Consider the following 27,481-nt stretch of genomic DNA (forward strand, 5'->3'; position numbering starts at 1 on the left):
ACTCTGTCTCTAAATAAAATACAGAAAAGGACTGGGGATATAGTTAGGTGGTTAATTGTCTCTGGGTTAAATCCCCTGTACAAAAAAAAAAAAAAAAAAAGATGATTAGCATTCTCCAAGGTAGCTGATAGATCTGAATTAGATTGAGATTTCACTTGTTTATAATGGGATTTTGACTTTTGCCATTTCCTATATTCTCTCTTCCATTTTACATCTCATAAGGCAAGTTTAGGATTCAGGGAGGTAAGAGTAGAGATCTGTGTTACGTGAAGAAAGGAATAAAAGTATAGTATATCAAATCAGATCCAAGGAAGACCTTTTAAAATGCATTCTTCAGAACATTGATTCCATATTTTCCTTTCTTAGAGCTCTTTAAAGTGAGTAGACTGTATGTGTGTTGAGTTACAGCCTTACTTGACCTGAGATAACTGAGGGATTCACTGAACATGTCATTCTGTTGCATTGACCTAATAGTATTGAAAGCCCAGGACAAGGGAAGGACAAAGTACTTACCAAAGTAAGGACAAAGTACCTTAGCTTAGAGCAGAATAGAGATCCCTCCCCCCAAAAAAAAAAAAATTCTTCCTGGGTTCTAGAGTAGGGCAACTTTTTTTTTTTCCCCCTTCAATGAGAAAGGAGTATTGTAGCCATTGGGCAATGCACACCATCGTATCTGAGCTGCTGGACTGATTTTTTTTTTTCAAGGTTTCCAAATGTTCTTGCCCTAGAATGCCACTTGTGTGCCTCACAGCAGAGGGCACTGCTGTATTTTCCAAGACAGCCAGCTGGAGTCTGCAGCCTCCTGTGCTAGCTACTGCTTCTCTGTCAGGATGAAAGTTACCTCCCTGGCCTTCTCACTAAGTTTAGAGCTCAGAGCTCAAAGGGAGTGTGAACTTAGTTCAGTGGAAACAGCTGAGGGAAAGATCTGCTACTCTGTTCCACCTGCACATGAGCCCCTGTCCTCACCCCCACAAGCAGTTCTTAGTAACCTGTGGAAGCAACTGGTTGAAACACCCCTCTCCTAAGTGTAATTAGTGGTCCTGAACTCTCTGCCTTTATTGGTATGTCATTTCCTGATTATTTTTCCCAGAATGGTAAAACCATTCCTGACCCGATAAGCAATTGGCGTCCATGTGTTTACATTTCAATAATTTTGTTTAAGAGAATTTTTTTAATATTTATTTTTTAGTTTTTCGGCGGACACAACATCTTTGTTTGTATGTGGTGCTGAGGATTGAACCCGGGCCGCACGTGTGCCAGGCAAGCACGCTACCACAAAGTAAGGATAAAGTACCTTAGCTTAGAGCAGAGCCACATCCCCAGCCCTACATTTCAGTAATCTTAAGTGGAAATTCTGATTAGTAAAACAAAAAAGTAAGGCATGATTATCTATGAAAAATTATATTTTCCTAAAAGGCAAACATTTCCCATATAATTTCTTGTAATCTGTTTTTGGGGGGTGATTGTACTGAAGATTGAACCCTTGGCTTATGCCAAGCAGATGTTCTACATTGAACATCCCATTTTATATGATTTTTTTTTTTCAGTACTGGGGCCTCATACATGCTAGGCAAGTGACCTATCATTGAGCTGCATCCCCAGCTTTCCCATATGTATTGTATAGGGACTGTGATTTGATTCATGTTATTTTCAGGAATAATATTAGCTACTGCATTTTAGGTGTCTAACTGCATATAAGACTCATATACATACAAACATTTTCACAATAGTTTCATGAGGCAAGTACTCATTATTTGTATTTTTGTTTTATGTGCATTTCTTTATTGCAGATGAAGTTGAGACTGGGCTGGAGTTGTGGCTCAGCGTTTCAGTGCTCACCTAGCACATGCAAGGCCCTGGGTTAAATCCTCAGCACCACATAAAAATTTAAAAAAAAAATAAAGGCATTGTTTAAAAAAGAAAAGAAGAAATTGAGACTAAATAATTTTTTTTTAAAGAGAGAGTGAGAGAGGAGAGAGAGAGAGAGAGAATTTTTTAATATTTATTTCTTAGTTCTCGGCGGACACAACATCTTTGTTGGTATGTGGTGCTGAGGCTCGAACCCGGGCCACACACATGCCAGACGAGCGCGCTACCGCTTGAGCCACATCCCCAGCCCCTGAGACTAAATAATTTAAGACCACAAACTGTAATACCAGGAATTCTAGAGGCTGAGGCAGGAAGATTGCAAGTTTAAGGCCAGTCTCTACAACTTAGTGAGACCCTGTCTCAAAAATAAAAGGAACTGGGAATGTAGCAGTAAAGTGCCCCTAGGTTTTGAACCCCAGTACAGCAAATAAAAAAAGCTAATGGTAAAATTGAATTTGAATCCAGACAATATGGTTCCAGAGTCTGTACCCTTCATGCGTGGATTTTGCTATTACCAAATCCTCATCAAAGAACAGTGTGGGGAGCCAGGGTATAGCAGCTTAGTGGTAGAGGGCTTGCCTAGCATGTGCAAAGCTCTGAGTTTAATCCCAACGACAACAGAAAAACAGCATGTCAGCGTGTAGGGAGTTGGCTCTCACTGGTGCCCTTAGAATTTGCTCATCATGAGGTCAAGTAATAAAGCATAGAAATCTTTTGGCCTAACAATTGACTGGTTATCAATCATAGTCCCATACCTGGTTGACTTTATCAGGAGTATAAAGTGGGAGGCATGGAATATTCTCTCCCCATTCAATTCAAGCAAATATTAAGGAAATACCAGTTCCTTTAGACATATATTTGAAGCTGTCAATCCTAAATACCACAGATATTCTAATGTGATACAATACCTGCTTTTAAGAGAAGGTAGAAAATGATTCTCTTTGTTCCCATCCCTACAAGCACTCTGTCCTAGCACATTCAGGAAAAGGAAGAAATACTGCAGCCTCCAGCTCTAAATCAGAAGGTCAAGTGGTGGGGGCTGGCCAACTTTATAGAATAATTAACTCCTACATGCCACCTGGGATGACATCATTTACTCAGTGCAATGTTACAGTTACAATGTTAACTATGCTAAACCCTATACTTATTTATTTATTTATTTCAATTTTTTTTTTTAGAGAATTTTAATATATATATATATATATATATATATATATATATATATATATATATATATATATTTTTTTTTTTTTTTTTAGTTATCGGCGGACACAACATCTTTGTTTGTTTGTGGTGCTGAGGGTCGAACCCGGGCCGCACGCATGCCAGGCGAGCGCGCTACCGCTTGAGCCACATCCCCAGCCCCAATTCTACTTATTTAATCCTTATAATCTTTACATGAAATAGATACTATTATTCTTTTTTTTTTTTTTAAAGAGAGAGTGAGAGAGGAGGGAGGGAGGGAGGGAGGGAGAGAGAGAGAGAGAGAATTTTTAATATTTATTTTTTAGTTCTCGGCGGACACAACATCTTTGTTGGTATGTGGTGCTGAGGATCGAACCCGGGCCGCATGCATACCAGGCGAGCGCGCTACCGCTTGAGCCACATCCCCAGCCCCTATTATTCTTAATTTTACAGATGAATAAGTGGAAGCATAGAGAAATTAAGGGATTGTTTAAGGTCACCAGCACAGGTTGGAGATTACCCAGGCAATCTGTACAGCCTTTGTCTTAACTATTCACTAGGCTGCTGTAGACCCAGTTTAGGATAGCAGTGGGAATTAAAGCCCAACAAGGACAGAGGACTTGAGAGAAGGCAGAGTCCATAAATTGTGACCATAAGAGGAGGAAATCAACATTGCAAATGGAAGTACGGTAAGACACAGGTACTTTGGACATTTGAGTCCCAATCAGTAGTTTGTAAGCTTCACTCAGGGCAGGGTTTGTGCCATTTCGCACCTAGCATAAAGACATTATTGAATTGAATTGATGGCTAATATCTTGGTAGAAGAAGGCTCATTTGTTATCCATAAGGTTCCCAGTGGCAGTGTTTTTTCTATCTGGCAGGTGTTGGCAGTCACAGCAGCACATGGTTGGTGGGGAGAGGATATGCTGGAAGGGCTGTCAATATTAGTCTTGGAGTCATATTTATTTGCAGAGGCTTCTTTAACCGTCCCCTAGCCTTGGTTACTAGTCCCCATTAAAGGACCTGTGATGTTAGGCTTTCCACCCTAGTACCCAGCTTCATTTAATCAAAAAGGCTGATCTCTTACAGGTGAAATTGGACATTGCTCTCAGCCTGTCAGCTTGACCCTGTTTCTACATTCCTTCAGGACATCATTGGATAAGCAGTAGGCATTCTCCTACTCTGAATTTGACCTGATGTGGTTGCTGGAGGAAGGGGATATCCCTTGATTACTCCACATCTTTGTGGGTTTATGGGTCTTAGGCCTTTTTTTTTTTTTTTTTTTTTTTTTTTAGCATTTCAATCACCTGAAAATATTTCCTTTTACTTTGTAAATTCCTTATGAAATTATTGTCAGAGTGGAGTGGAAAGTTGAGCCTAAGAGCAGCCCTGCTACAGGTTTTCTAACTGCACTGGAGGCTTGGGAAAGTTCCACAGAGGCAGAAAAGCTGGGAGAAAACAGGGTCTGTACAATAGCCGGATAGCCAGATGTTCATTTTCGCAACTCTCCTGTAAAACTGGCAGGGCAGATATAGATTAAAAAGAAGCACAAACTCCATTTAAAGTGCATTACAGCTCAGGAACCAGCTCCCCCTGGGCAGGAGAAGGGAGGGAAGGGCACAGAGGCCACATCAGTCTCCTTCCTTATCTAGGGCCACATGTCTCTTTCCTAGCTTTGTGAAGGTTGATTTACACCCCTGGCCGGAATGACTCTCTTTCTGGGCTGATTACATCGGCAAATGCCCCCCAGAGGCCACAGCAGGATGGCCATGTTCAGAAGCAGCAGCCAATAAATCTCAGAGGTTTATATTGCACTTTGCAATAGCCTCCCTCCTGGCCTTCTGCCAGGTGGACTGTGGAAGTAAGGATAGGGCCCAGGTTGGAGTGTTAAGGGATGAACCTCCACACACTTTCTTTCATCATCCTCTTTTTTCTTCTGGGCACTGGTTAGCTCTTATTCTTCCATGTGGTTCTATCTTTACTCTGGGAGCTGGTGGGAATTAAGCCCAGGTCTTATCCTTTACCGGTAGATTCTGGATTCTGGGCACAGCTGAGTTTCTACCTAGTTTAATCCTGGCAGTGGAGCTTCCTTTCTGAAACTCATCATCTGAAAATGATGGGGCTTCTGAATGGTCTCTCCAATCACCTTCTTCTGTGATCTTGTTTGGTCCAAGGAAATCTCTGCTATTTAGCTAAGATGGGTGGAGGAGCTGAATTTTGAAGCAGTTTAGTCAGGTAAAGCTCCTGGGAAATCGTCCCAGCTATGCTCCCAGCAAAGTCATTTCACCTTTCTGGGGCCCATCTTTTAATGAACACCATAGAATCTTACTCTGGAAGATACTTGAGGGGGCAAATGAGATAACAGATGTGCACATTCTCAGAGAAAAAAATACTAGAAACTCAGGTACCCTTGTTTGTTCAAATTTTGTTACAAGATTTAATCTGTGGCGATTGCTGATGTTCCTGAGATGAAGAGGCGGGGTTGGGAAAGTGAGAAAGGGTGCTTTTATGGGGGAAGAAATATTAACCTGGGAGAAGAGTCTCCAGCGGTAGCTTCCACAGTCTTGCTGAGCGAAGTTGTTAGCAGGTGGGCAGATTCGGGTGGAGCACCCTCTTGGGTGCTCTGTCTTCTCGGTCCAGAAGAAGAGGCGGAGTGGTGTGGACTCGCGCTTCGGAGTAGGAGGGCGGCGCCCCGGACCCTGGTGGGGAGAGTGCCGGCGCCGCCCGCGAGGAGGGACGGGAGGCGGCGGTGGGAGGCGCCGGCGGAGGGAGGCCCGCTTTCTGAACTCAAGCTCTAGGAACCGGGAGACAGCGGTGCCCGGCATAGGCAGAGCGCCCTCGGAGGCGGACACCTGGCACCCACACCCCGCCATGGTGCGCTCCGCCAGCCGGCGGCTGTCGCCGGTGGTCTTGCTGCTGCTGCTGCTGTTGCTGCCCCTTGGAGCTGGTGAGTGTAGTCTGTGGGTAGGTGCAGCTGGAACCCGCCGGTGCTGCAGGGAGGGGCAGGTGGAGGTGAGCATGTAGGCGGGACACAGTGGGTGCAGCTGCCTCCAGGTCCCCTGTCTGTGTCAGTTCTGCAGTCTGGGAAACTGGAGGAGGAAGACCAGAGGGCCCTGAATACCATGCCTAATACGGTGTCTGAACTCATATAGATTGAGTGCCAGCATTGACCTGGATAAGCAAGCATCTCCTTGCTCCTTGTTCTCCCCCTTCTCTCTTTTGTGACTCATCTACACAATTACAAAATAACCTGCAGCTAGTCTACTATAAGACAGCATCTCTAGGAAGCAAGAAGAATCTGATCATGGGCTGGACTGCCATTTCCTCTAAGCGGCCTTCAACTTCTCTTCACGCCCTTTGAGGTTGTAAGCTGGCCAGAACTTGCTAACATCATCATTTGGTTGTGTGTTGAGAATTTGAAAACTACCCAACTCCACCACACCATATACTTAATTATTATTATTACTGTTTTTTTTTTAAAAAACAGAGATTGAACCTAGAGGATTTACCCACTAAGTCACACCCCAAGCACCGTCCCCTTTTTAATTTTTAAAAAATTTGAGACAAGGTTTGGCAAGTTGCTTAGAGCCTTGCTAAGTTCCTGAGACTGGCTTCAAACTTGAAGTCCTCCTGTCTCAGCCTCCAGAGTCTCTGGGATTATAGGCTTGGTCCATCAAGCCAGGTTAAATGTTTACTTTTTAAATTGGTGCAGAAGATGCCTTGTTGAGCCAGATGATCTTTTCCTACAAGCCACAGCCTGGCTTTAGCACCATGCCATTCCCCTGAAGAAGAGCAGTCTAGGCTCCAGCATGCCTAGAAAAATGCCCCATGGCCTTGGGAAATGGGATTAGGTACATGGACTGTCATTCTGGGGCTCCTACCAGAACCTGAGTGAAGAGAATCCCAAGGCAGAGGCCACACTCATTTCCCATCACCTTTCACATTGTGGGACTATAGAAATACAATTTTGGCTGTGAGACAGTTAAGGAAGGAGGGAAAAGACTGGTTTGTCAAAACTGGTTCAATCAGTGAATCTGGGGAGCAAGACATCACCAATTTGAATTAACTGCCTAGGAAATTTCACTAACCCTAATGTATGGCTTTGTGTCAGGATCAGGGATAAACACTAAATAAATGCCTTCCTCATTAACTAATTCAGGGAAACAGTATAGCTGGCAGATCCATATTTTATAGTATTTGATAGCAGTGATTTCTGATTAAGTGGCTTTGTTGAAAATCCTTAACAGAATCATCCAGGAGCTGCTATGTAGGGTCAAGTGCTGCCCAGACCAATTGCTGGTTTTAACAATTAGGTAAAAAATACCACTGCTTGGGCCCCAGTAGAGCCAAGCATAAAGGAGACAACTAACACCCAGGAAAGTAGCATCATGTACTGAAAATCATTCTAAAATAGGTTGGAGCTAGGACTTCTTGGTTCTAACCTCAATCTGGTCTTAGCTTGCTATATCTCTTAATGCATTGTACTTTTCTTGTTTATTCATCCATAAAATGGGTGCCCAAGCTATGGGCCTCTCTTCTTTTCTATGGAGAAAAACAAATGAGGATCTTGTGCATAGACTGATCTTCTTCATTTGCTACTACTCATTCTCTAATGAACCAAGAAGAACTCAGGAGGTCAAGCTGCTGACTAAGTGAGAAATAGACATAGCAGTGGTAGTATAAAGGAGGAGGTAGTGAAGGTATGGTAGAGAATGTAGGGACTGTGACAAATTGAATAGCACATGACTTGCTGAAAGGACGCATTCATCACACAACTCCATTTGTTATATTGTGGGCATGTAGGCCCACAGTGTTTTACATTTGAAGGGAAATTGGGAGTCCATAGTTTTATGTGAAATCTTCTGGTTTTTAAGTGTTGACCACTAGTCACAACTTTAAGAAGACCAAAACCCTGTCTCAAATTTAAAAATAGCTGGGGGAGGGGGTTGGGGCTATAGCTCAGTGGCAGAGCACTTGCCTTGCATGTGTGAGGCACTAGGTTTGATCCTTAGCACCACATAAAAATAAACAAAATAAAGGCATTCTGTCTATCCACAAATACAAAAAAAATTAAAAAAAATATTTGGGGGGCTGAGTGCGGTGGTACATGCCTGTAATTTCAGCAGCTCAGGAGGCTAAGGCAGAGAGATTGCAGGTTCAAAGCCAGTCTCAGCAATTTCCCCTGGGGTCAATCCCCAGTACCCCCCAAAAAAGAAAAAAGTTAGGTTTTTTTTTTTAAATGGTTGTGATTCAATATTTAAGTTCAGATAAGTATTTACTTATTCCAGTAACAACAATGACTTGAACCTATTTCTTTCAGTGACCTTTTACTGAGTACATACCTGGAGTAGCATCTTTTTTCTTTTAAATATATATATATATATATATATATATATATATATATATATATATGTTGTAGTTGGACACAATACCTCTATTTTGTTTATTATGTGGTGCTAAGGATTGAACCCAGGGCCCCACAGAATTAGAGCGCTCACGTGCGAGGTGAGCGCTCTAATTCTGAGCCACAACCCCAGCCCTGGAGTAGCATCTTAAAGTTTTAGAATTTCTCAACCTATTTAAATTCATGTCCCCTTTTTGGTTAAGGTTTTAAAATCTCATCCTTAAATTTCAACTTCTAGCCCTTTTAATTTTACTTTATGGTACCGGGATTGAACCTGGGGTACTTGACCTACTGAGCCACATCCCAGCCCTTTTCTTTTGAGACAGGGTCTCACTAAGTTTCTTAGGGCCTTACTAAATTACTGAGGCTGACTTTGGACTTGCAATTCTTCTGCCTCAGCCTCCTGAACCACTGGGATTAGCGGCATGAACCACAGTACATGGCCCTTTTATTTTTTTTATTTTGAGATGGGCTCAACACTAAGTTGCCAAGATTGACCTTGAGCTTGCAAGCCTTCCAAATCTCTGGGATCTCTGTTCTACCATGGCTGGCTAATATTTTTTTTTTTAAGAGAGAGAGAAGAGAAGAGGGGGGCGGGGAGAGAGATAGAGAAGAGAAGAGAAAGAGAGAGAGAGAGAGAGAGAGAAATTTTTAATATTACAGTTTTCGGTGGACACAACATCTTTATTTTTTATTTTATGTGGTGCTGAGGATCAAACCCAGCACCCCACACATGCCAGGCGAGCGTGTTACCGCTGAGCCACATCCCCAGCCCTGGCTAATATTTTTTTGAAATTTGAAACTTTTTTTCATCTTGCACATATAAAATTACCAAATATGCTTTTTATATTCTCCCTCCCTCCCTTCTTGCTTCTCCTTTTTTTTTTTTTCTTTTTCTTTTTCTTTCCCCTCCCTCCCACTTGAAATGATCCTCCTGTCCTCCTTCCTGTGTGGCTAGGACTATAGGCACATACCACTGCATTAGGCTTAAATATGCTTTTTTAAACTATGTAGTCCCTTTAGAAATTCTGATATATCCCTAAAAGAAAGCTATCATTTCTTTTTCATCCTTTCCATTAAAGGATAGAATCCAGTATCTCTCTCACTTTTATTTTCTGGGAAATAAACCCAGGGCTTCATGCATGCTAGGCAAGCACTCTACCACTGAGCCACATCCCCAGCCTCAGTTCCCCATTTTACTATTAAAGAAACTAAAGTCCAGAAAGTGAATTGTCCCAGGCCAGGCTGAGACTAGAATGAGGCAAGTGAAAGAAATGTCAAGAAACTGAAAACCAAAAAACAAAAAATAGAAAGAAACTGATTAGTCAGGTGATGGTGGTACATATCTGTAATCCTGGTGGCTCAGGAGGCTGAGACAGGAGGATCACAGGTTTGAAGCCAGCCTCAAGAATTAGCAAGACTGTATGCAACCTAGTGAGAACCTGTCTTAAAATAAAAAGGGATTAAGTCTTATAAAGGTCTTATAAATCAGAGTATATAGCCAGGCATGGTGGCCCATACCTGTAATCCCAGCAACTCAGGAGGCTGAGGCAAGAGGATCACAAGTTCAAGACCATCCTAAGCAATTTAAGGAGACCCTGTCTCAAAAAAAGAACTGTGGATGTAGCTCAGTGCTAAAGTGCAGTGCCCCTGGGTTCAATCCCTAGTCCCCCCCCCAAAAAAAAAACAACTAGAATTATGCTTATATAATGGCATGCTATGCAACAATGAAATTAGGCTATTTACTACTATCCTTGCCAATACAGGTGAATTTTATAAACAAAAGAATCCAATGCCTAGCACAATGGCACATATCTATAATCCCAGCTACTTAGAAGGCTAAGGCAGAAGGATCACAAGTTTGAGGCCAAAATGGCTAACTTAGACCCTGTCTTAAACTAAAATTAAAAATATTTGGGGATATGGCTCAAAGATAGAACACTCCTGAGTTCAATCCCAGTGATGAAGAAAAGAAAGCATATTACTAAACAAAATGTACAAATGGATAATAAGAACATAAAAATATGCTCAATATCCTTAGTTATTAGGGAAATGCAAATAAAAAACACGGTGAGATAACACTTCATACCCACAAGGATGGCCATAATTTTAAAAAGTGGAAAATAATGAGAGTTGTCAAGCAAGTATAGAAGCTAGGCTCTTCATATATTGCTAGTGGGAATGTAAAATGTTTATGACTACTGGCAGATCCCCAGAAAGTTAAACAGAAAATTACTGTATGACCCAGCAGCTCTACTCCTAGGTAGATATCCAAACAAATTGAAAACAGGTGTTCAAACAAATGCTTTATATGAATGATACCAGTTACATATAACCAAAGAAGCAGTCACAATAAACAAAGGATGGAAACAAATGCCCATCAATTAATGAATGGACAAAAAAAAAAATGTGGCATACCCATGCAATGAAATAGTCATCTATAAAAATGAATGAAGCATTGACACAAACTATGGATGGACCTCAGAAACAATATGCTAAACCGGGCACAGTGATGCGCGCCTGTTACCCCAGTGGCTTGGGAGGCTGAGACAGAAAGATCATGAGTTCAAAGCCACCTTAGCAATTTAGTCAGGCCCTAAACAACTCAGTCTCTAAATAAAATACAAAATAGGGTTAAGGATGTGACTTAGAGGTCCAGTGAATGCCTCTAAATTCAATCCCTGGACCCCCCCCCAAAAAAAAAAACTAATATGCTAGGTGAGAAAAGCCAGATATTAAAGATCAATTGTGTTAGCCAGGCACTGATGTGCACACCTATAACCCCAGCATTTGGAAGGCTGAGGAGGAAGGATCATAATTTTGAGACCAACTTTTAGCAATTTAGTAAGACTCTGTCTCAAAAGGGCTGGGGATACAGCTCAGTGGTAAAGCACCCTGGGTTCAATACCCAGTACCAAAAATAAAGATAAAGCCAGTGGCTCACACCTGTAATTGGAGGATGCGGCAGGAGGATCATGAGTTCAAAGCCAGCCTCAGCAAAAGCAAGGTGCTAAATAACTCAGTAAGACTCTCTCTAGATAAAATACAGAAAAGGGCTGGGGATGTGGCTCAGTGGTTGAGTGCCCCTGAGTTCAATCCCTGATACCACCCCCCCACACACACAAAAAATAAAAGATAAAAGATCAAGCAAAATTGAGTAATGCTCTTTCAATGAAATATATAGGATAGGGCTGGAGTTGTGACTCAGTGGTGGAGCACTTGCCTAGCATGTGTGAGGCCCTGGGATCAATCCTCAGCACCATATATAAATAAATTAATTAAATAAAAGATCCATTTACAGCTAAACAATATTTTTAAAAAAAGAAAAAAGAAATATATAGGATAGGTAAATCCATAGAGACAGAAAGGAGACTACTGGTTCCCAGAGGCTGCTGGAGAGAAGAGTGAATAACGAGTGCTTGTTTAATGGGTATGTGTTTCCTTTTGGGATGAATGAAAATGTTTTGGAATTACAAGTGATAGTTCAACAACATTGTGAATATTCTAAATGCCACTTAGTTGTGTACTTTAAGAAACATAATTTTGTGTGAATTTTATCTCAATAAAAAGCTTTCCAATTAAAATTTTTTATTAAAAAAGATATTAAGGGGCTGGGGTTGTGGCTCAGAGGTAGAGTGAGTGCCTAGCATGTGTGAGGCACTGGGTTCGATCCTCAGCACCACATAAAGTAAAATAAAGACATTGTGTCCACCTATAACTAAAAAATAAATATAAAAAATAAAGATATTAAGATTATGTGAAGGAATGAGTTTGGAAGATGAAATCAGTGAGACCAGTAAGGAGGTCTGGCTAAAGAGACAGACATGAAAAAAAGTAAAAAAGAAATATCACCATACTTTTCCAAGACTCAAGAGTATGGAGAGCTTTTATGCATGAATCAGTAGATGAATGATGGGCAGGCGATAGCAAAACTGAACAGAACAGGCAGGGGCAAACCAAACCTAAATAAAAAAGTAGACAGATTCCACATATGTTGGGGAGTTAATGGGACTTTTTTTAATTGAATTTAGGATGTAAAGGAGGTTCTGTGGGACTTCTTTCTCTCCACATCATTCCTAAAGGCAATTTGTGCTACCCTAAGATTTTCTCAAGGTTTCATCAGGAATCTCCCCAATCCTACCTCACAACTGGCTTAATACTCCCAGACAGCTACTCTGATCATATGTGACCCTCACCTGATCTCTCCACAGGAGACTCCCTTCCCACAGAGAGCCGGTTCAGGAACAGTTGTATCCAGGCCAGGAGGAAGTGCCAGGCTGATCCCACTTGCAAGGCTGCCTACCACCACCTGGGTTCTTGCACCTCTAGTCTAAGCACCCCATTACCCTTAGAGGGGTCTTCTTTCCCTGCAGACTGCCTAGAGGCAGCAGAGAAACTCAGGAACAGCTCTCTGATGGGCTGTACATGCCACCGACGCATGAAGAATCAAGCTACCTGCCTGGACATCTATTGGACCATTCATCCTGCCCGCAGCATTGGTGAGACCTCCATCCTAGAGTGCACTAAGCTGAGGAGGATGGCTCTTGGAATTTCTTTTCTTCTTCTTCTTTTTTTTTTTTTTTAATATTGATGTGGCGTTGGGGTTGTTGCTCAGCAGTAGAGTGCTCACCTAGAACATGCAAGGCCCTGGGTTCGATCCTCAACACCATAAATAAATAAAGATAAATAAATGGCTACAACTAAAAAATAAAAAAAAAATTATATTTGATGTATATACCTAAGCCTGAGCATTGTTGTGTTTTTTTTGTTTTGTTTTGTTTTTTTTTTTTTTTTAATGTGGTGCTAGGGATTGAACCTAGGACCTTGTGCATGCAAGGCAAACATTCTACCAGCTGAGCTATATCCCCAGCCATCTGTTTTGTTTACTACTGGGTATTGAGCCCAGAGGCACTCTACTACTGAGCGGTATCCCCAGCCCTTTTTTTTTTTCTTATATTTATTTTTTAGTTTTCAGCGGACACAACATCTTTGTTGGTATGTGGTGCTGAGGATCGAACCTGGGCCGCACGCATGCTAGGCGAGCGCACTACTGCTTGAGCCACATCCCCAGCCCCTCCCCAGCCCTTTTTACTTTGAAACAGTCTTACTAAATTGCCCAGGCTGAGGCAGGACCTGCCTCAGCTTCCTGGGATTACAGGTGTGCCCCACTTTGGGAGTTGTTTTTCAGTTCTGCAGGATATGGGCCCCATGGTAGATTCTGATGGCGATGACAATGAACCTCTGCATTTGGCACCAGTAAGAGATGGAGGGAAAAATTGGCAGTGTCCCTTTGGGCCCTCAAAACACTGCCCTCACTTTTTCCTCTTTTTTTACCTGTGGTTTCCTCTTGACAGAGTTCTAAACCAGGCACAGGCTCAACCTGGGGAGTTCCTAGAGCAGAAAGATACAGAGAGGAGTAGAGAAAAGCAGTTTTAACTCCAAATATCATGTAATCCACAAGTTCAGAGACTGAGTGGTATCATCTCAGGCCAGCCTTTAGCAGAAATTATATGATTAACAGAACTGGAAATGGATGATAAAAGTCACAAAAAAAAGCCAAAGAGAAGCACTACTTTGACTCCTTCTATAGGCCGTTTTCTATATTAATCAGCTTTTATTGGACTATCTTGCAAAACAAAGATTTAGTTCTTGATCATGTTCTGAGCTGTTTTCATGTGTCTTTGTCATTCTGGGATCCAGGCTAAAGGCACAGCCTTTTGTGGGATGTTCCCTTCTCATGGTGAAGGAAATGAGCATTGGTTAAACCATACAATGCTTTTAAAAGCCTCTGTTCAAGCCAGGCATGGTGGCACACACCTATGATACCAGCTACTTAGGAGGCTAAGGCATGAAGATCACAAGTTTGAGCCTTGCAACTTAGTGATCACCTGTCTCAAATATAAAAAGGGCTGGGATTGTAGCCCAATGGTAGAGCACTCTGTGTTCAATCCCCAGTACCAAAACAACAACAACAGAACCCTGCTCAAATGTTACAAATTCCAAAGAGAAAATAATCTGACCAAGCCTCACATCACTAGATTAGAGAAGTATACTCCTCCCATAGGGAGACATCAAAAATAACATGGCAAAACTGGACCTGGTGGCACATACCTATAATCCCAGCAACTCAGGAGACCAAGGCAGGAAGATTGCAAGTTTGAACCAGTCTTAGCAACTTAGTGAGACCCTGTCTCAAAAAGGCCTGGAGATATAGCTCAATGGTAAAGCATTCCTGGGGTTCAATTCCCAGTAGCAAAAAAATTAAAAAGTAATAAATCTCATGACAATAAGTGAAGACATTTAATCTTATAGGGAAGGCAAAGAATAATTGGAAACAATAATACAATTTACCACAGTTTACAGCTTGATAAAAATATTAATTTCCCCTCCTTCCTCAAGTAATATATATCCACCTAATTTTCCAAGGAAGATGTCCTAAAAATTCTATCAGAACATGACATCAAGCTCCAAATCTAGGATCTTAGGATCTTATGATAGTTTCTATATTGGTTTCTGTTTGTTTGGTTGTAGTTTGAGATAGGGTCTCCCTAAGTTGCTGAGACTGACTTCAAACTTATGATCCTCCTGCCTCAGCCTCTAGAGTTGTTGAAATTACAGGCATGTGCCACCACCATGCCTAACCCTAGTTTATATTTTTTTAATATTTATTTTTTAGTTGGAGGTGGACACAATATCTTTATTTCATTTTTATGTGGTGCTGAGGATTGAACCCAGTGCCTCACGCATGCTAGGCAAGCACTCTACCACTGAGCCACAACTCCAGACCCCCTAGTTTATCTTTATGAGCTAAAAAGGTCATTTGCCTCCCATACATACTAAGTGTACAATAATAGAACAGGCTCAGGATAACTACAACAAACACTTTCAGAATGGGAAGGAACGGGAGGCACACAGCAGACATTGATTCGAAGAATTCTAAAATTTTGCTAGGCAGATTTTGCAAGGATCCTCTTCTCTGGGGATCAAACCCAGGGTCTCACACATGCCAGGCAAGTAATCATCCACTGACCACATTCCCAACCCAGGCTTATTCTATAAGAAGACCCCCACACACACACCCTTTTTTTTTTTTTTTTTCCTCTGTGGGAGTAGCTGCCCTATCCATTGTTCTTCAAGGTTCTTGGCTCAACCCTCTGGGAGATCCTGGCTTTTCCATTATTCTCTTTACCACATTTGAAAAGGGCATTGGAGACTACAACCTCTGGGACTGGAGAAGCATTCTTATCCTATTTCCTGTCTGAGGAATGTTGGGGCATTTTAAGTCTCAAATAGTTACAGTCTCTTTTAATCCAGGCTGTTAGCTGTTAGAAGTACAAGTCTCTCAAAAAGTAATTGCTTTTTATATCTTTGATTCCTTCATCTCATGTGCCAGTAGCCTTTCCCACAAGACATGCACCTCTTTCTAAACCTAATTAGAAGTTCCCTGTCCCTATCAGACCTCTATGGGAGAGTCACTACTTTAGTTTTCTTTCCCTGAGTACATTTGTCTAACTGGCAGATCTATTTGGTACCATCTTAATCAATTGAGAAATCTTCATAAACTCCAGGATAGCCACATACTTAATTTGGTCTTTTCCCCAAGCCTGATTGTTATCAACTTTATCACTCAAAGCATTTTCAATTTTATCTTTTACCATTTGAATATGAGATATAGTTGCTGCATCTCTTAATCCTTCAAGTCTTGGAATTTCTGGATTCTTTTGTCCATATCCTCCCTACTTGCAAACCAGCCAATTCTTTTATTTTTTATTTTGTCAAGACACTTTTTCACTACATCCAGGCTGGTCTTGAACTCCTGGACTCAAGGAATCCTCCTGCCTCAGCCTCTCTAGTAGCTGGGACTGCAGACAGGCACCACCATGCCTATCTGCTAAACTGGCCAATTCTTTTCTGAGCTTCTGTTTTTCTCTTAATACCTTGCCAAATGCAGCCAGTAACAATCAAGACATAGTAGTAACCTTCTGCTTCTCGGCTTCTTCCCCATAAAACACAAGTTCGTTCAGCATAAATTCATCTTCCTTCCAAATTATTGGGGGAAATAATTTACCAAATGCTTTGTTACTGCATAATGAAGACTACTATTTTTCCAGCCCCCAGAAAGCTTCTTCTCTATCCACTGCCCAGTCCCAAAGAATTGCTACATATTTGGATTTTTGTTCCTAGAGCAATCTACCTCTAGGTAAAAATTGCATTTTTTCTTCCCCTTACCCCAATTGTTTTTGTTTTGTTTTGTTTTTGTGGTACTGGGAATCAAACTCAGGGCCTCAAGGGTACTAAGCAGCATTCGACCACTGAGCAACACCTCCTAACGCCCTAATTGCATTGCTTTTGTGTGATGGGGGTCCTGGGGATTGAACCCCAGGGGCACTTTACCGCTAAGCTACACCCCAGCTCTTATTTTCTATTTTGAGCGGTTTCTCACTCAGTCTTTCTGAGTTAGTGAGGCTAAACTCAAATTTGCAATCCTCTTCACTCAGTCTCCCAAATTGTCGGGATTACAAGTGTGTGTGTCACTATACCCAGCCTCCAGTTGCTTTTTTGTTTTTGGTACTAGGGATTGAACCCAGGGACACTTTACCACTAAGCTACATCTCCAATCTTTTTTACTTTTTATTTTTGACTGAGTTTCGCTAAATTGCTGAGATTGGCCCAGAACTTGCAATCCTCGTGCCTTAGCCTCCCAAATTGCTGGGATTATAGGTGTATGCTGCCACACCCTGCTCCTTGATTGCATTTCTTTTTTTTTTTAATATTTATTATTTTTTATTTGTAGTTGGACACATTATCTTTATTTCATTCTTATGTGGTGCTGAGGATCAACCCTAGGGCCTCACACATGCTAGGCGAGCGCTTTACCGCTGAGCCCCAGCCCCTCCTTGATTGCATTTCTAATAAGAATTTGCTAGGTTAAACTTTAGTTACAACCAGCCCACCCCATCCCCATCTCTTTTTTAACAATAAACATTTATTTCTTGCTCATTTTATATATGTGCTGCAGACTTCCAAGCATTGGATTTGTCTCTGTTCTATCGATTGTCTTCATTTAAAGTAAGAGAGGAAAAAGTAATAACGATATAATGGTTCTTTTTTTTTTTTTTTTTGGTATTAGGGACTGAACCACTGAGCCATATCCCCCACCTTTTCAGTTTTTATTTTGGACAGGGCCTCACTAAGTTGCTTAAGCCTTTATGAAATTGCTGAGACTGGCCTCGAATTTGCAATCCTGCTTCAGCTTCTCAAGCTGCTGGGATTATAGGCATGTGCTACCATACCTGGCAATGTGATGGTTCTTAAAGCTTCAGCTCAGCCTGGGCACAGTGGTACATGCCTACTTGGGAGGATGAGGCAGGAGGATTCCAAGATCAAAGCAGCAACTTAGATCCTAAGCAGCTTAGTGAGACCCTTTCTCAAAATAAATTAGAAAAAGGACTGGAGATGTGGCTCAGTGGGTAAGGGTTCCTGGGTTTAACCCCAATAGCAAAAAAAAAAAAAAAAAAAAAAGCTCTGCTTAGACGTGATTTACATCACTTCAATTTATAGTCCACCAGCCAGAGCAAATCACGGGGCCAAGCCTGACTGACATTGAAGTACGCTCCACAGGGTCTGTGAAAAGTCACATGGCAACAGATAGGGAGGTATAATCCTCCCACAGTGTGGGGGACAAATAATTGAATGATAAAACAATTTTACCACACCACTTGTTCTCTGTTTCCTACTCCTAATTTCTTCTCTTTTTTAACTTCCCCAGAGACTTCTTCCAGGATTCTCTTGTTTCTCTGTTTTCTTTCCCCTTTGGAGCTCTCAGGTCTTCTGATATATCTAGCCCATCCTCTCTTGTTTGCCTGATAACATCCATATACCTGCCCACCTGAAGATGCATTTACAAAGGCTTCTTGGATGACATTCCTGCAAGCTTATCTTTCTCATCTCTCTCTTCCAACAAGATTTATTAACCAATATTTATTGAGCCCCTCCCAAGCATAGGGGCAATACACTGATTTGATAAGACTTAGTAAGTCCCCTTAAGGAGTCTGCAGTCCCTTGTGGGTGTCTGAGAAAGATGCATATACTTTGAGATCATTTTGTCTCTCTCTCTCTCTCTCTCTCTCTCTCTCTCTCTCTCTCTCTCTCTTTTTTTTTTTTCTCAGTTAGTGCCTGGCCTCACTTCTGTTTCTCCAGAATGCTGTACATCTCCATAGTCAAGCATTCAGGCCTGTAGCAGAGTACCCCACTGTCCCTTCTATAATAGCAAGGGAAAACAAGGCAGAGTTCCCTTGCCTGATTCCAAACAAACAATATGTCTGAGAGCTAGGATCCAGAAACTCTGAAATTGTTGTTGTTGGAGTATCCAGTTGGGATCCAGGTCCTTGGTGTCCCAAACAGAGAATTGAGGAAGACATACAGAAGCAGCTGGGCATGCTGGCACAAGCCTATAATCCCATTGGCTCTGGAGGCTGAGGCAGGATGATAGCAAGTTCAAAGCCAGCCTCAGCAATTTAGCAAGGCCCTAAGCAATTCAGTGAGACCCTGCTTCTAAATAAAATACAGAAACGTGCTGGGGATGTGGCTCAGTGGTTGAGTGATTCTGGGTCTCTGGTACCAAAAAAAGAAAAAGAAAAAAGAAAGAAAGACAGACACAGAAATAGCAGGAAAATACCAGATTTATTACAGGTGAAGTAGCACTCCGTAAGGTAGAGAAGAGTGGGCTGACCAAGAGAGAGGCTCAGGTCCCAATGTCTGGAAATCAGCTGCTGGGCTGTAAGTCATTCTCTTTCCTATACAGACTAAATTGAAAACCTTACCCTGTTTGCTCCTATTGGTTACCTTATGATACCTGATTAGAATATTCTCTAATCACCCCCCACAGCATTGGTTACTTTAGAAACCTAATTAGAATACTGCCTACTTTACCGCCATTGGTCCTTTTAAAATACTGAACCTGTGGCAGGAGTTGTCATGGTGATAAGTCCTCAGTGTCAGGAGTTGTCATAGTAATGGGACTTATTGTAAACAGAAACATGACTTATCTCCCTGTCTTGTCCAGTGGCATCTTTTTTTTTATTTTTTTTTTAGTTGTAGATGGGCACAACACCTTTATTTTGTTTATTTAGTTTGTGTGGTGCTGGGGATCAAACCCAGTGCTTCATGCATGCTAGACAAGCTCTCTACCACTGAGCCACAACCCCAGCCCCCAGTGGCATCTTTCTTATACCCTGTCTCCACCATCTTGATGTCCCTGAACTCCTACTTACCAGAATCAGATAGTTCAGAGTTCATATCTCGGCAAGTAACAATTAAACCTCTCTCCTCCTCAATTTCTTTTTGCCTACCCAAAGGCTTCTGTTCTTATCAGTTTATTTGTTGGGCCAAATCCATATCTTTTTTTTTTTTTTTTTTTTGGTACCAAGAATTGAACTCAGGAGCACTCGACCACTGAGCCATACCCCAGCCTTATTTTATATTTTATTTAGAGACAGGGACTCATGGAATTGCTTTACTGCCTCACCATTGCTGAGGCTGGCTTTGAACTCGCCATTCTCCTGTCCCAGCCTCCCAAGCTGCTGGGATTACAGGCGTGCCCCACCCTGTCCAGCACAACCCATATCTTTATGGCTCTGCATTTTTCTTATCTTTGCATACCTTGCAGCTAGTTATAGGTTGTGCCTTTTCCTTTGCTGCATAGAGCTTGAGGTCTGACCCAGCAGCCTGAGCCCCTCCTGCTCCTACCCCTCCCAGGTCCTTAGCATTCTGGTGCTCCCTACCTTGTTTTTAGGTGATTATGAACTGGATGTCTCCCCCTATGAAGACCCAGTGACTAGAAAACCCTGGAAAATGAATCTCAGCAAGCTGGACATACTCAAACCAGGTGTGGAAGGCAAGCCTAGGTTGGGAAACTGGGAAGTGGGAGGCTGAGCTGGGCCGAGGGAAGGGTGGCTGGGGGAAGCACAAACTTAGGGGCTTACAGAGTAAGTTTCTAGCCTGCCAGGTGACTGAATAAACACTGTGTCAGCGTAGAAGTCTGAGTTGTGTTGCATGGTCTGCTTTCATGGGAGTCATCAAAAAAAAAAATAACAATTATTAGGCAGGCATTCAGAGAAAACCCATTAGGTCCCCCTGGTCCCTACAAAGAGGATGGTGGGAGTGGCAGTAGTTACAGAAAGAAAAGTACAGAAATGGAATATTTAGACACAGCAAGGAAAGTAGCCTTTTTGTCCATAAAGACTAGAAAATTGTTTTCAACCATTCTAATGGGATGGGCGAGGTGTTGGGCAGAGAAAATAATGAGGTTTTGTCTCCCCACAGGGGTGACTTAGGGTGGAGAACCATCAGCCTGGCAAGGACTACAATGCATGTTTTTTCAGGAGTGTAAGGTCGAGAGTTAATTGAAAAAGAACACACATATATGCACTATTTTTTGAGGAGAAGAAAGCTTTGTTGTATGGTCAATTCTGTAAAAATTAGAATTTTGAAGCGAGCTTTGTTGTATAGCTAGTTTTATGTATTAGAATTTCAAGGGAAAACTAGAGATTTATACATGGCAAACTCTTAGTTACAAGGAATCAGTGAATGACCTGTTTAAGTTATTTAGTTGTTCTGGGCTGAAATATTCTTTTTATAGAAAAATCATCAGGAAGCTAGTGATGGAGCTTAGCAGTAAGGTACATGCTTAGCATGCATGAAGCCCTAGGTTCCCTGGATTTGATTCCCAGCAACCTACACTGAGTCCTGAAAAAAAGAAAGGAAAAAGGAGGAAATATCGCCATACTTTTCCAAGACTTGGAAAAGAACTTTTATGCATGAATCATTAGATGAATGAAGGGTAGGTAATAGTAAAACTGAATAAAAAGGTACAAACCAAACCTAAATAGAATTTAGTTGCATTTGTTTCCAGCAGTTCAAAAACTGCTATGGAATGTTGCAAGACCTCTAGGTTATGATTTTCACCGTCGGATCATACTGCACAGCATTGAAGGAAGTATTTTGGTTATTTGAACTTTGTGGTTGCTGGGTTCTAGATAAGTGGTTATTAGATATATAGAGATGATGATGATGATGATGATGATGATGATGATGATGATAGAGGATGATGTTTACCTAGTCAAGATAAGGAACAGAGTAGAAAAGGCTTCACAGTACCAGATACAGTTTGTGGGGAGAGAGAAAACCTTGAATTAGCAGTAGCTTTATTCCGGACTTATTCAAGTCCTCCCTTTCCTCCTACCCCCATTTCTTCCTTGTTAAATTGGGTTTGCTGGGGTTCCTTAGGGATACTGAACTACAGGTGATGCAGAAAGGATGTGGTCTAGTGATTTAGTGCCCTTCTTCCCTACAGACTCCGATCTCTGCCTCAAATTTGCTATGCTGTGTACTCTTAATGAGAAGTGTGACCGACTACGCAAGGGTTACGGGGAGGCCTGTTCAGGACACCGCTGCCAGCGCCAAGTCTGCCTTGGACAGCTGCGCTCGTTCTTTGAGAGGGCCTCTGAGCCTCATGCGCAGGGCCTGCTGCTGTGCCCCTGCTTGCCCACTGACCGCAGCTGTGGGGAGCGTAGGCGCAACACTATTGCTCCCAGCTGTGCACTGCCAACTGAGGCCCCCAACTGTCTGGATTTGCAGCGCCTCTGTTTCACGGATCCACTGTGCAGGTAGGTGCAGGGTCTGGGCTGCAGGATGGGCATGGGTGTGACATGTTCCACTCCTTCTGGCCACCTTCCTGCACCCGTTGGGTCTAACTGCCCTCAGGGAACAGTGCACCCACAAGGTGCTTCGCCTTGGATATTTTGTGAAACTCATATTAAAAGGATTATAGCTTTTGACCTGGTGCGATGGTCACACCTGTAGTCCCAGCTCTCAGAGGCTGAAGAGGGAAGACTCCTTGCGTCTGAGTTCTAGACCAACTTGGGAAACATAACAAAACCTCCTTTATGTAATAACTTAAGAAAACATAAACATGTATAAAAAATACCACTTATGAGCACAGTGGCACAGGCCTGTATAAAAAATACCACTCAAAATTCCCTCACCTAAAGATAATCTACCATAATTTGGTAAGCATTTGCTTCCAGTTATGTTTTCTGGAAAAATGAAATGAAGACCCAGTGACTAGAAAATCCTGGAAAATGAATCTCAGCAAGCTGGACATGCTCAAACCAGATGTGAAGGGCAAGCCATCACTTTTAGTTCTCCACAAAAACTGGAATAATAATACAGACCTCTAGTCATGATTATATTACTTATGTAGAGTACTTAGCCTACTGGGGCAGAGTTAAGTCCTCAATAAATGGTAATGCTAATTTTGTCATTTATTGTCCTTTAAGAACTCCATGTATTTATGTAGGGAGGTTTGCATTTCATTGCTGGGGTTTGAACCCAGAGCCTCACAAATGCTAGGCACTGAAAATCTGAAATTCCAATCTGGTTTTCCTGTGTCTTCTCAGTACAAAACAACAAATTGAACTTATCATTTGTTCAAGTAACATTTTTTGACAATGAATGTCATACCAACCATGGTATACAACTTAGATCTATTGCTTACTTTTTTGTGACAGGTGATGCAGTAAGGAAAGTAGCTTTACCTCTTTGATTACTACTTTCCTTATCTGCAAAGTCAGGGCTCTCTATAATCAGAATATTAGCATTTACTAAGTACTTCCTATGAGCCAGATATTGATTTAAGTACTTAACATGTATTAACTCATATAAGCCTCATAAGAACTCTATAAGACCCTTAAAACCAAATACCAAATGTCTTCTTTGATATAATGAGAGCAACTATGAACAGAGCAGGGAGGAAGAGCAGGAAGAAAAGATTAACATTAAACAGAAACATGAGATGGGAGGGAAAGGGAGAGAAAAGGGAAATTGCATGGAAATGAAGGGAGACCCTCATTGCTATACAAAATTACATATAAGAGGTTGTGAGGGGAATGGGAAAATAAACAAGGAGAGAAATGAATTACAGTAGATGAGGTAGAGAGAGAAGATGGGAGGGGAGGGGAGGGGGGATAGTAGGGGATAGGAAAGGTAGCAGAATACAACAATTACTAATAGGGCATTATGTAAAATTGTGGATGTGTAACCGACGTGATTCTGCAATCTGCATTTGGGGTAAAATTGGGGGTTCATAACCCACTTCAATCTAATGTATGAAATATGATATGTCAAGAGCTTTGTAATGTTGTGAACAACCAATAAAAAAAAAGAACTCTATAAGATAGATGCTCTTGTTTTAATCATCCTCAGTTTACAAATGAAAAAAACCATAGCAAAGAATGGTTAAATAACCATTTATAGGTACACAGGGAACACAGCTAGTAGGTTAGGTTTGTTAAGTTTGGGGTAAACAGGTCTGACTTAGAGTCTATGCTTTTAACTATTCTGCTGTACTGCCTATTACTACACTAGTAGCTAATACTATTATATAACAGGTACTAGGTTAGATGGCTAAGATATTGTCTCTATCTTCAAGGAGTTCATAGTAGAGTGGAAGTGACAGAGAAGTAAACCATTGACCCAACCCAGAAATGTATTGAAAACTGCAGAAAAACATATAGAAAGAAAAACACCCACAATTACATCACCCAAACAGAACTAGCCTTACGTATTGTGGAATGAATGTTAATAATAATATCTGGCTGGGTACTGTGGTGCACACCTGTAGTCCCAGCTACTTGGTAAATTGAGACAGAAGGATCAAAAGTTCCAGACCAACCTGCGCAACATATCAAGACCCTGTCTCAATATAAAAAAATTAAAAATTTTAGTATACTTCAGTGCCTAAAATGTGCGAGTCCCTGGGTTCTATCCCCAGAACCACAAATGATAGTAATAATAATAACATCTAATATTTATTTATTTATTTGGCAGTACTAGGGATTGAAGCCAGGGCTGCTCTGCCACTGAGCTACATCCTCAGCCCTTTTTATTTTTTATTTAGAGTCAGGGTATTGCTAAATTGCCAAGGTTGGCCTTGAATTTGTAATCCTCCTGCCTCAGCCTCCTGAGACACTGGGATTATGGGCACATGCCACCACACCCAGCTCATATCTAACATTTATTAAACAATATGTGCCAGGCACTATGCTGGATGTGATACATGCATTCTCTTATTTCATCTATGAAAATCTGCCAGGTTGTGCTTTTATCCTATTTTACAGTCTAGGAAACTGGGGTGAAAGAAGCTGTGTAAGATCTCATAATTAGAGATTATGAAGCCTAAATTCAGAGTGATGTGCTGAAGGCCCTGGGTTAAAAGTGACAGGGGCAGGCTTCACTGAGGATAAGTTGGGGTAGACCAAGCACTGAAAGCAGAGGAGGAATTGGGGTGACAATGAGCTTGCCAGGCTAAAGAGCACCAAGGATAAAGGCTGCAGGCCAGATCTTCATTGGGGACTCTTGAAATTTCCCTTCTTGAGCCAGGCATGGTAGCTTATGTCTCTAATCCCAGCTACTTTGGAAGCTGAGGCTGGAGGATCACAAGTCTTCAAAATTGTGATTTTTAGACCCTTCTCAAAATTAAGATAAATAAATAAAAAGGACTAGGGGTATAGCCCAGTGGTACAGTACCCGCTTCAGAACTGCCAAAAAAAAATTTTTTTTTTCCTTTCTTCCAGATCACGCCTGGTAGATTTCCAGACCCACTGCCATCCTATGGACATCCTGGGGACTTGTGCAACAGAACAGTCCAGATGTCTGCGAGCATACCTGGGGCTGATTGGTGAGGCTGGGGCATATGTAGAGAACCCACAGGATGGGCTCACCCTAAAGGTGAGAATACTCTGAAGACCCAGATGGTATGGTCCTGAGATGGGTGGGAGAGGGTTGGAGCTAAAGGAGGGTTAGTCTGGGCCCTGACAACTGCTTCCCCTTTTTATCCCACAGGAACTGCCATGACCCCCAACTTCATCAGCAACATCAACACTAGTGTTGCCCTAAGCTGCACCTGCCGAGGCAGTGGCAACCTGCAGGAGGAGTGTGAAGGGCTGGAGAGGTCCTTCTCCCACAACCCCTGCCTCAGTGAGTATACTCTTGCTCCCAGCCCCTGGGTTGGATTAGCTAAAGCCGAGGTGATAGGATGGGGTCAACTCTGGCCCAGATTGGTTTCATCCATCTCCTCAGAGCAGCCCAATTCTGTTTTAATTTCCATACCCCCATCCCCAGCCTTTCTTCCTTCTGCCCCTCTCTGAGTAACCCCCAACACTGCCTGTTCAACCTGTCTGGGCTCCTGAGACATCTCCAGCTTGAGGAACAAGCAAGCAGAAGGAGATATTCCTACCCATCTGTTCCCCTAGATCCCAGGGTCCCCATGGCATTCCCTTTCCTGCCTTGGGAGTCTAGGAATCTGCTTCCACCATGTCTTTCCAATCTTCCTTCTTTCCTCTGCTCAGTGGAGGCCATTGCAGCTAAGATGCGATATCACAGCCAGCTTTTCTCCCAGGACTGGGAAGATGCCACCTTTTCTGTGATGGAGCACGAGGTAGGGCCTCCTCTGCTGTACCTCTTAAACGTTTGCTGACCAGCTGGGGAAAACTCAAACTAAGCAAACAAAGGGATGGGGGCACTATTCTATAGACCTCTAATGGACACCTCAGGGGCAGGGGGCAGTCTTAACTGAGGCTGAGGTAGTGAAGAGAGGTAAAGATAGCTCCCTAAAAGAACTCTGTTCCATTTCTTTCACAGAAAAACTCCGCTCTGAGGCCACAGCCCTGGATGCCCTTTCTTTTTTCCTGTACATTTACCTTGATTCTACTTTGGAGCCTCTGGTAGCTGAATTTTACCCAGAGGCCTTCTTCCTCACTACCACACCCAGCCTGATTGCAACCTATGAAGGGTGAAAAAAGAACAGCATCCAGAGGAGGTGCAGTGCACAACATGGCAGCCCCAACCCTACCTGGAACTTGCAGTTGGCTCCAGATGAAGCCATAGTAGATGCTACGGGCTATGACCTCCAGATCCTAACTAGCTAACCTCATTCCTCCACCACTTTTATCCTCATTTCTGACTCAGGCTGCCCTCCTTAGGATTTAATGGCTATCATTTAGCCATGTCTTCTGGTGGTGACCAGCTCCACTAGGCTCTCTCCTTCCTTTCTCCCATCTACCCATAATCATCCAGAGTCTAACAAATCAGTCATTCCTTATTGCATTCTTCAGGTAGGCAGGGCTGAAAGTTATGAGGCAGCCTAGAAAGATATTTTTCTTGTGAAGAAGGCTGGAGCAATACTTCTGACCCCTTGTTCCATCCTTTGAATGGAGGATGGAAACCTTCTGCCTGCCCTGCTCTGCCCTGGGATCCTGGAGAACATTTGGAAATCAGGAGCTGAAGCCTTTGGTCTTTGCTTTATTCCTACTGCTGTTCTAAAGCCCCCTGACCTCTTGGATCATGATTAAACATTTTGACCCAAGACTTATGCTCTTTTCCCATTTTATCAAATTTTGAATTTTTCCATAATTTGGGATGTTATAGATACAAGGATACAGGCCAGATGGTGAAGAGACACAACTGCTATATGACTTCAGGCAAGGCTCTCAGCCCCTGTGTTCTTTTTAAATATTTATTTATTTATTTTTTAGTTTTTGGCAGACACAACATCTTTGTTTGTATGTGGTGCTGAGGATTGAACCCAGGCCGCACGCATGCCAGGCGAGCGCGCTACCACTTGAGCCACATCCCAAGCCCCTCAGCCCCTGTGTTCTTGACATGAATTGGAATGAAAAATAGCTTTGAGGGGGCTATAGACCTGTATCCATCCCAATTTTAGCCATTTCTGGGATTCTATATGTGATTGCCACAGCACCTGAGATGGGGGCCCTCCAGATTATATTGGGGGCCAGAGAAAAGCAGAGACTGGCCTGTGATTTCAGGAAATTTGTAATCCTATTGGAGTAAGGAAACACCCACCCATGCAGTTAGAGGAGTTTATTTGTAGTACTATGGGACTGGGTGCAGTGACACATGTTTGTAATCTCAGCTACTTGGGAGGCTGAGCATGAAGGATTATGA

At 42.3% G+C, this 27,481-nt stretch overlaps 1 protein-coding gene across 2 annotated transcripts; it reads left to right on the forward strand.

The window, feature by feature from the left end:
• The first annotated feature begins 5,811 nt into the window (after positions 1 to 5,811).
• Positions 5,812 to 27,050, forward strand: GFRA3 (GDNF family receptor alpha 3). Of its 2 annotated transcripts, XM_081302328.1 has the most exons (8): positions 5,812 to 6,001; positions 12,670 to 12,957; positions 20,253 to 20,345; positions 21,813 to 22,125; positions 25,093 to 25,196; positions 25,361 to 25,495; positions 25,867 to 25,955; positions 26,159 to 27,050. In XM_081302328.1, exons 1-8 carry the CDS (start codon positions 5,926 to 5,928, stop codon positions 26,243 to 26,245), a joined length of 1,185 nt encoding a protein of 394 aa, XP_081158454.1. In that variant the 5' UTR covers positions 5,812 to 5,925; the 3' UTR covers positions 26,246 to 27,050. The 2 variants fall into 2 exon arrangements, with proteins under 2 accessions (XP_081158454.1, XP_081158455.1); XM_081302329.1 differs by lacking the exon at positions 12,670 to 12,957.
• Positions 27,051 to 27,481: the final 431 nt, after the last annotated feature.

Source organism: Spermophilus citellus (assembly GCF_964194105.1).
Source record: "Spermophilus citellus genome assembly, chromosome: 1".
Taxonomy (NCBI): Eukaryota; Metazoa; Chordata; class Mammalia; order Rodentia; family Sciuridae; genus Spermophilus; species Spermophilus citellus.

What these genes read in the sequence shown, in the direction of transcription:
- GFRA3 (XM_081302328.1), top strand. Translation starts at nt 5,926, where the DNA reads ATGGTGCGCTCCGCCAGCCGGCGGCTGTCGCCGGTGGTCTTGCTGCTG. An exon ending in GTTGCTGCCCCTTGGAGCTG is followed by an intron (nt 6,002 to 12,669) that starts GTGAGTGTAGTC and finishes ATCTCTCCACAG; the next exon opens with GAGACTCCCTTCCCACAGAG. An exon ending in GCTGGACATACTCAAACCAG is followed by an intron (nt 20,346 to 21,812) that starts GTGTGGAAGGCA and finishes TCTTCCCTACAG; the next exon opens with ACTCCGATCTCTGCCTCAAA.